At 42.7% G+C, this 9,415-nt stretch overlaps 1 protein-coding gene across 1 annotated transcript; it reads left to right on the plus strand.

The window, feature by feature from the left end:
- The first annotated feature begins 7,321 nt into the window (after nt 1-7,321).
- Nucleotides 7,322-9,415, plus strand: Spase22-23 (Signal peptidase complex subunit Spase22-23). Its single transcript, XM_089252194.1, has one exon. The coding sequence runs from the start codon at nt 7,502-7,504 to the stop codon at nt 8,045-8,047; it is 546 nt and encodes a 181-aa protein (XP_089108320.1). The 5' UTR covers nt 7,322-7,501; the 3' UTR covers nt 8,048-9,415.

Consider the following 9,415-nt stretch of genomic DNA (forward strand, 5'->3'; position numbering starts at 1 on the left):
AGAAATCATCGCCAAGCCATTTTCAGATTACCAAACCCACGCGAGTGAAGCCGCGGGTAGCAGCTAGTTCCTAATATAGGAACGAAACCTTTCCTACTCATTTAATTGGTTTTTGGAGTAAATTTATATAGTTAGCAAAAATTTTTTAAGTAATATCGATCTCCGAACTCCTCGGCTAGGGTTCTGTGAACTTCCCTCTTGTGTAGGAAGGGGTTCTATTATGCAGGGCCGTCTCAAATCATGGGCTCCGTGGACAAAGTGATGTTCTTGGGGGGGGGGGGCGTGATATGCTGGACGTATTACGGGGCCAGCTTGCACATCAACATACTTACTCCAGAAAAGCATGGTACCGGCTCTCGTCACGTAGCCCCCCCCCCCCACCTCTCCAGGGTCATGGCTAGATGGGCTCATGCGCTGAAGTGGCCCTTGTTTTATAGTCGTTACTGCTGGAATGTGAAAGTAGTCACAATTTTCCCATCATGTGTTTCTCTTTAAAAAAACTTTATTGCTTCACATCTGAACTTTTTCCTCGTCTGTCTGTGGACCCCTCCCCCTTAACCACCTTTCACGGCTCCCCTTTCATTTTATTTTCACCTGTGAGATCCTTTAGAATATCCCAGAACTGCTGCGAGGAGAGAAATATGGGGGCCTACCATCCCTACCAGGTTGAGAGAAACACGGATCCATATTTTATTCATAATTCCCTGAAACTTAGAGTAAATGTATTAAATTGAACGTGTTTGTGTGTGTAGGTAATGAAAATAAGGTTATATAGATACAGTGCAATGATTACGTAGTTTTTTGTTTTCTTTCCTGTAGGTGTCCAAGGTGAAGGAGATGTAAACCGACAAGGTTCATTCGCTCTCAGTAAGCTATGTAGTGCCTATATTAAGCGAGTAATCTGCATTTATCGTTGAATCTACGAGTTGTCCGCGATGGAAGAATCAAAGAGTGGGTATGAACCGAATAACTCTTCAAAGGACCAAGCAAAACGCTCCAAAGAGCGTGTTGCGAAAAACAGTTCTGAGAAATTTCCAATGGCAAGAAGCATCTCGAAACAAAATATTTGTGTCTTTTGCTGCAAAACATTCACACGTGTCTCGAATCTGAAAAGACATTGCAGGATTCATACAGGAGAGAAGCCGTAAGAATGCGGTATTTGCCGCAGGAGGTTCTCAACGAGCTTTACGTTGAGCAGGCACGAAAACATTTGCACTTGGGAGAAACCCTACAAATGTGGCGTCGGCAACAACGCGTTTTCCCGAAAGTTTCATCTGCACTATCACGAAAGAATTCTCATTAAAGAGATGAAACAAACTACTTGTGTATTTTGCTGCAGAACATTTGCAGTTTCATATCTGAATGAGCATTATAGGACTGGCTCCGGAAAAAAGCCGTATCAATGCGGTATCTGTCGCCAAAAGTTCTCGTTGGGCAGTGCGTTGAACAGGCACGAAAAAATTCACACTGGAGAGAGACCCTACAAATGTGTTCTTTGCGGCAAAGAGTTTATTCGTAAGTCTCATCTACAACTTCACGAAAAAGTTCGCACTGAAGAAAAGTTTTACGAATGCGTGGTTTGTGTCATTTGCAATGAAATATTTCCATCTGAGACCTGTCTCAAGAGGCACGAAAAGGTTCACAGTGAGGAGGAAAAGCCTAACGAATGTGATGCTCGCGGTAAAAGTTTTTCAAGCTTAAACAAGGAAACACCTTATGAATGCTCCGTTTGCGGAAAAAAGTTTTTGCAGTTGAGCAACACAAAAGAACACGAGAAAATTCATTCAAGAGAGAAGCCCTTCGATTGCACACTTTGCTGTAAATCCTTCTCGTACCGATACGCTTTGAAAGCTCACAGAAGAATCCACACTGGAGAGAATCCCTATGAATGCTCTGATTGCGGGAAAAAGTTTGCCCAAGTGAGTGGGTTGAAGCTGCACGAAAGGATTCATTCGGGAGAGAAACCGTTCAAGTACCCTCTGTGCCCCAAATCCTTCTCGCACCGAAGTAATTTGAATGCTCACGAAAGGATTCACACTGGAGAGAAACCCTATGAATGCTCTGTTTGCGAGAAAAGGTTTTCGAAGTTGAGCAACACAAAAGAGCACGAGAAAATTCATTCAAGAGAGAAGCCCTTCGATTGCACACTTTGCGGTAAATCCTTCTCGTACCGATACGCTTTGAAAGCTCACAGAAGAATCCACACTGGAGAGAATCCCTATGAATGCTCTGATTGCGGGAAAAAGTTTGTCCAAGTGAGTGGGTTGAAGCTGCACGAGAGGATTCATTCGGAAGAGAAACCCTTCAAGTGCCCTCTGTGCCCCAAATCCTTCTCGCATCGAAGTAATTTGAATGTTTACGAAAGGATTCACACCGGAAAGAAACCCTATGAATGCTCCGATTGTGGTAAAAAGTTTCTGAGATTGGAAGGTTTGAAATCGCACGAGATAATACATTCACGAGTGAAGCCCTACGATTGCACTCTTTGCGGAAAATTGTTCTCGTACCGACACGCTTTGAAAGCTCACGGAAAGATGCACACTGGAGAGAAACCTTATGAATGCTCCTATTGCGAGAAAAGGTTTACTCATTTGAGCGGTTTGAAAATTCACGAGAAAGTCCATTAAAAAGGAAAAACCCTATTTACGCGTCATTTGTGTCTTGTAGTTTCTATAAGAGAATTCCTCACTTGAAAAAAAAAAGTTTGTGATGGAAAATTTTCATTACGTGTCGCATTTACAGGGAGATTCGAAAAAACATCGCCGAACTGAAAGTGCGAAAATTCTGGCATGCGATGACAATCCAAAATCACGTAGGTGCGCAAACGCCATCCGGAGCCGCTACAGGGAGTTATTGCGTCACACACCCGAACTCAGCGAGCATGAAGTCGCCATTCTGACAACCTAAATAACGTTATTGACCACACATATACTCAGAACACACACTCCGGTATGCACCGATTCGTTGGAAATTCCTCAGAGGAATGTGTACGAGGTGCATGAGCGGTTAAGTAGTAGTAGTAGTAGCAAGCATGCAGTCCATCTGGAATTTCTAACGAATCGGTGCATGTCGAAATGTGTGTTCCGAGTGTGAGTGCGGCCCCTTAACGTATTTATGTTGTCAGAATTGCGATTTCATGCTCGCTGAGTTCGGGTGAGCGACGCAACAACTTCCTGTAGCGGCTCCAGATGGCGTTTGAGCCCCTATATTCCTATGTGATTATGGATTATTATCGCATGCCTTTTCAAATCGCCTTTTGGGGGTTTGGCGATGTTTTTTTCTGAATCACTCTGTATATAAACAAACATAGAATTATTTCTAAACGTAGTCCCTCTCTCCACCCCTCTTTTTTAATGAATAAACTTGTCTGCAGTGAAGGTTTTTTTTCACGGAATGAAACATTCTTAGAATTTTATCGATCGACTGAGAAACACGTGATATTTTGAAAAAACTTCGAGGAATATTGATTTCTCTATTCTCTTTTGCTATTTCAACTCTTGACTAGAAGCGTTTTCAACATCAGTGGTCGTTGGGCATGCATCGGCTAACATCATCAATTATTTGAAGACAAGGAATGTTGAAAACTTTTCGGAAACTCAATAAATGAAACAGCTCACAGGGCCGTCATTTAAACTTTTTCCGGGGGGGGGGGGGGGCAAAGAACATGTACTCAAAATGTGTTTATAATTATATATATATATATATACCATTTTTAGTGTATTTTCAAAAGCCGGGGGTGGGGGCAACGGCCCCCCTCCTGACCCCTCCCCCCCCCAAATGACGGTCCTGACTGCTCATAGTACCATGCTAATTTAAAATTGATTGAATTGAATACTGAGGCGGATAACGCGGCGCGTAAACGGCCCTTAACGTCTGCATACATTTTAAAGTACTTGATGACTTAGAATATAGTTAACCATATTTCACACAAGCTACTTGACGCGTGTAAACGGGACTCAAGTTACTCTTTTGGTTGCTCCCATACTGCTCTTGGTCACTCTTTCGGTCACGCCCTAACGTGATCCCTCACTCTTTGGATCACTGTTTTGGTTATTCACGTACTACTTGCCAAACACTCTAGATCAGCGGTTCTCAACCGGTGCTCCACGGAGCTCCGTGTGAACTCTCCAGTGACTCCGGGGCCGCTCGAGGAAATTAGGAACAATTAATAGAATCAATAATCATAAATATTTTTCAATAATAAAAGTAAATCAGTAACTTTGATGAGTAAATAAGAAATAGGCCTATGAGGCTCCGCCATACATACTATATACCAGAAGGGACTCCGCAAGTCAAAAAAGGTTGAGAACCGCTGCAGATCGTTGTTTTGATCGTTCACCGACATTCCCCCCCCCCCTCACTAGGTCACTCAAATGCTTGACACTTTCTTGAACCTCTTTGTCGCTGTCTAATTTGGTCCTTCGCTCTCTAGGCAGTGCCGTCTTAACGCATGGGGCCCGGGAGCCTCATAATAGTCAGATCTGCATCAATTTTCGAGAATGTGTAAATTGGAAGGCAGATTCTACGCAGGTAGGAAGCCTCAGAAAAATCGCTTGACCTGGGGAGGGGGGGGGGTGCTATGGTTCTTTCAAGACAGCCCTGTCTCTAGGTTACTATCACATCTAGGTTACTAGGTTACTAGGTTTGTAAATCACATACTTGAACACGCTCTAGATCGTTCATCGACCTGGCGCCTCTCTCTCTCTCTCTAGGTCAACCTTTTGTGAGTCCCTCTCCGGGTCAATCTTTTTGGTCGCTCAGTGATCCGGTCCCTCACTCTCAAGGTCACTCACTTGGGCCCCTCTTTTGGTCACTGGTATGCTTGTAAACTCTCTAGATCATTCTTTTGGTCACTAACCTACTTGGTCCCATCTCTATGTCACTCATTGACCTAGTCCCTTAATCTCGTTGCAGAGGCAGATTTATGGTTTTACCGCTTGTAGGCGAAACAAATTTTGCCGCCCTTCTACTATCCTACTAGTTTTTTTTGTGACCATTCATTCCTCAAACTTTCCGTCCACCCAAACATGCCGCCTGAACTACAGCCCGCTAAACAATACGCCTTTGAGTGAATAACACATGAGAACTAATCTTTTTATCTCAGGGGTTACCTACCAAAACTACCTTTTGTAAATTTTTCTTAACACTTTCATTTTGTTGTTCATGACTTTCTATCGTATCATGTGTTGTACGCATGCTCCGTTATATCCAGTGATATTTCATGTTTTCACGGCGTATTAACTGTGTACTTGAGCTTGAATATTTTAATGTAGTACCTTATCGAGAAAATATCGTTTAACTATTTATTTTTTTTTGTCTTGCTTTCATGTTCCTGTTTCACATTTTTAGAACTTTTATGATCCGCAGATAGATTTCATGAAGACAAATTTACCTATTTAGTGTTGATACGTTTTTTTTTTCTGGTTTGCGTAGTTTACGGGACACTGAAGAGTTGGCGTAACCAAACGCAATTCTTTAAACTCTCACATCTTCAGAAGTACTACGGATATATCTTGCGAATACCGTATTTCCTCGCATGCCGGGGAAACAGTGAGGGAGGCCAGCAAATTAGAGTCACAGATTCTGGAAAAACTCTTTAAATATCTTTTTTTAATCCATTTAAATGGCTAAATGGATATTATGATCCTTGTCGAACCTCGCTTTTCGGGGGCCTCGCATGCCGGTCGAGTTTCATGGCATGCCGACTGATGCGGGTGAATACAGTACAAATTTAACAGTACCTTACTAGTGTTACCTCTTGGTTTACATATCAGGTGCACACACACACTTCCGTAACGATTCCGAAGCAAATTTTTAGCCATATTTGATCCCCTTCCCCCCGTTGTCAGCAAAACTCTGACTTCCCTCCTTCTCAGCAAAATTTCGTCATCAGCTCTGCCTCTCTGAATCCTAACGCATATTGGTGGGATCAGAGACGTACATGGGGAAGGGGCGCATAGCGGGGATCATGCCCCCCCCCCACACGACGACCAAACATTTTTTTTTTAATTAAAGTTCCGGAAGAAAATACATTTGTATGTTATTATAACCAACTTCTGTCAATTTGAATGCTATTTGAAGGCCATGGACTCAAAATTTATGTTTAAGAAATTCATTTTGTGACCCACCCTCTAAGCCATATATGGTAAACCCTTGGTCCACGAACCAAGTATGGCCCTGGGGGTCATCTGATGCGGTCCGCCACCTCAAACCTAAATTTGTAAAAATGAACTGAGCGGCACATTTACAGATCGCTTAAGTGACCCGTGGTATAATTCCAGAGCATTTAAGCGGCCCGTGACACATTTTAAGATCACTTAAGTGATCCGCGACACAGTTCCAGAACACTTAAGCGATCCGTGACACATTTAGAGATCCATTTAGTGACATGTGGCATAGTTTTACAGCACTTAAGCGGTCCCCAGTGCAGTTCTACATCACTCAAGTTACCCGCGTCACATTCTCAGATTATTTAAGTGATCCGCGGCATAATTACGGATCACTTGAGTGATGCGTGACACAGTTCCAGAGCACTTCAGCGGCCCGGACGCATTTCCAGATCACTTGGAACCGCGGAACATTTAGAGAATACTAAAGGCGCGTATACATCAGCGAGCCGATCTTGCAACGCACGACCCCCTGCAGCGGTTCTAATCCCCGCTCGTGGGTACACAAACTTCCTTTGTGTTCCTTTCTTTCCTTTGTGTTCGTTGAAAAAACCAATTCCAGGTGGGTCCAGTGAAAACAGCTCAAGAATCGTTCGCAACACCGTACAAATTACTGAACAGCCAATTGCGAATGCTTGCATTGCATGATCCGCGCGCTGGTGTATACGCGCCTTAAAGCAACTGTAGGGGACTTATCAATAGGGAGAATGTTACTTCAGGTGCCCACAAACAATCGAAAGGTTTTTCTTGTTTTTGGCGCATCGAGTAAGATGCCATTAAGTATATTTCATAAAGGGTGGTTGATGACGTAAGCATTATCCGACCCCTCCTCCCCCTGTCATAAAACGTTAGCAAATCGAAAATCCCCATCGATGCTGACATAATACCTGAATGACCCATGATCACCTGTATTTTCAAGGGGACATATGGTCAGGGTAGTCCAAAACCAAAAGGTTGCATGACCCAAAGTCGAGACATTTCTATGATTCGAAATATTTGGCAATCCGAGACGTAATATGCTGAAAATATGATTAAAGATAATATTGATAAAGAAACAAAAAGATTTCCAACGCTTGCGCAGAATTTCGTGATAAATGTAACATTCGGTTTGATTTGATAAATAAATTGTACTGCAACAAAACATCCGGCTGTAAGTCACGGCCGTCCGAAAGCTGCCGAAACACACGTAAGACATTTTACAAAGAAGAATTTCTCGTCTTCGGCTTTCAGTTCATGTTTTGACCGCCTGAAGACGTGCGTTTTGAAGTGAATTGTATTGCGCTCATTAGAATAAGCTAATAGGTACCGTTATTGAGTATTAGAATATTCCCGCCATGAATACAGTGCTGTCCCGCGCCAACGCCATCTTCGCTTTCACGCTGAGCGTGCTGGCCGGACTGACGTGCCTGCTGTTCCTGTCGACGGCCTTCCTCGACTACAACAACGTCGGCGACGTGAAGCTGGCGACGGCCAAGGCCCTGGTGAAGAACGTGCCCGACTACAGCTCGTCGCGGTCGAAGAACGACCTCGGGTTCGTGACCTTCGACCTGGAGGCGGACCTCAACCACCTGTTCAACTGGAACGTGAAGCAGCTGTTCGTGTACCTGACTGCCCACTACGAGACGGCCAACAACGTCGTCAACCAGATCGTGCTCTGGGACAAGATCATCCGCAGGGGCGACAACGCTCACCTCAACTTCAAGAACCTCAACACCAAGTACTACTTCTGGGACGACGGCCACGGCCTCAAGGCCAACAAGAACGTCTCCCTGACGCTGTCCTGGAACGTGATACCCAACGCCGGAAGCCTGCCCAACATCCTCGCCAGTGGGATACACACCTTCGAGTTCCCGGCCGAATACACCATGTCCAAGATATGAACAATCGTTTTTGCATCGTTTCGTACTCATTTTGAATGCTGTGCTCGTCACGGGGTGTGTGTGTGTGTGTGTGAGAGAGAGAGAACAAATTGAGCACTGTTCAGCTGATGTGGTTTGCTCATAATAAAAACATTTGTTTCTAATAACCAACATTTGCTCACAATTATTTATAAGCAAGTTTTTCACATGTTCGGTCATGAAACATAGTTTTTCTCATTAATTATCTGTGCATTACATGATGGTTATACTGATTTGATAGTGTTGTTCCAGAAGCGACAGATTCAAATCAGGATCCTGTTCCACTTCCCTGGCCATATGTGGATACAGAGTTCCTCAAAAATTTGTATAATTAGCATTGGCGAAAAGGTGGAAGTGTGGAATTCCTTCCTTATACAATCGCCCCTCCCTATATCTGCTTATGCTCCTGGCTAAGATTCTGAAGTGAGGTTGCTGCCAAATTGGCGATAGTATCAAGAATCTGGTTTCTTGGTGACTCGTTTTTGTTTTGGGAATGGCTATAACTTAATATTCGGTATAATCACTTTTTAGCAATGTGTCGATTTCTTTTTCTTTGTCTGAAAGTAGGATGGGAAGTCCCAGAGAGTGAAATGGAGTAATGCTTGGACATTTTTCTTGTGAAAGAATCATCACAGAAAACAAAAAACAGCCGTTAAAAACAAAACATTCTTTGACTAGAGAAGGGATCGAGATTGGAAGTAAAACATTCTAGACTAAATATGACATCAAGTTTAATAAAAACTAGGAGTTTCTTTTAAGTAACACAAATAGTTGGGGCAAAAAAGTGTCTAACAAAAACACAATTGCAGGATTAAAACTCCACGTGCAACGGCTAGTATTTTAAAAAGGAATAAAAAATGGGTAAAATATATGTGTCACAACCTGAGTGAAAGATATTTTTCGAAAAGATAATTTAAAAAAAGGTAATACTATAAACAGTATAATGAGAAATAAGCATCGGAATTCTAATGGAAATATTGACAACAAAAGCTTACATTACTAGCGACCTCTGGAAGTGACAACAGTTCAACAGTAAATAAAAAAAACAAACCTACAAGCTGAATGGAAATGATATACACTAAAGAACAGTTTTTTGTTCGCGAAACATCGTGGAAATTAAAGATGGGTGCCGAAAAATGACAGGACATACAAAACACCAAAAATCATTCAACTCAATTCTGTGTGAAACCATTTTAACCATTAACTAGTGTTGTGGTGGCATTTCGAATCTCTTCCCCCCCCCCCCCCAGCAAGTAATTAATGCATTTAAAAAAATCAAAAATTTTCCATAAAAGCAATGGGTCCATTCATCTATCAATTCGCTAAATAATTTTCAAACTTCGATCATTT

This window comes from Pholcus phalangioides, unplaced genomic scaffold (assembly GCF_987345545.1).
Source record: "Pholcus phalangioides strain wild (caught in Gottingen) unplaced genomic scaffold, Ppha-v1.0 ptg000028l_1, whole genome shotgun sequence".
Classification (NCBI taxonomy): domain Eukaryota; kingdom Metazoa; phylum Arthropoda; class Arachnida; order Araneae; family Pholcidae; genus Pholcus; species Pholcus phalangioides.

What these genes read in the sequence shown, in the direction of transcription:
- Spase22-23 (XM_089252194.1), top strand. Translation starts at nt 7,502, where the DNA reads ATGAATACAGTGCTGTCCCGCGCCAACGCCATCTTCGCTTTCACGCTG.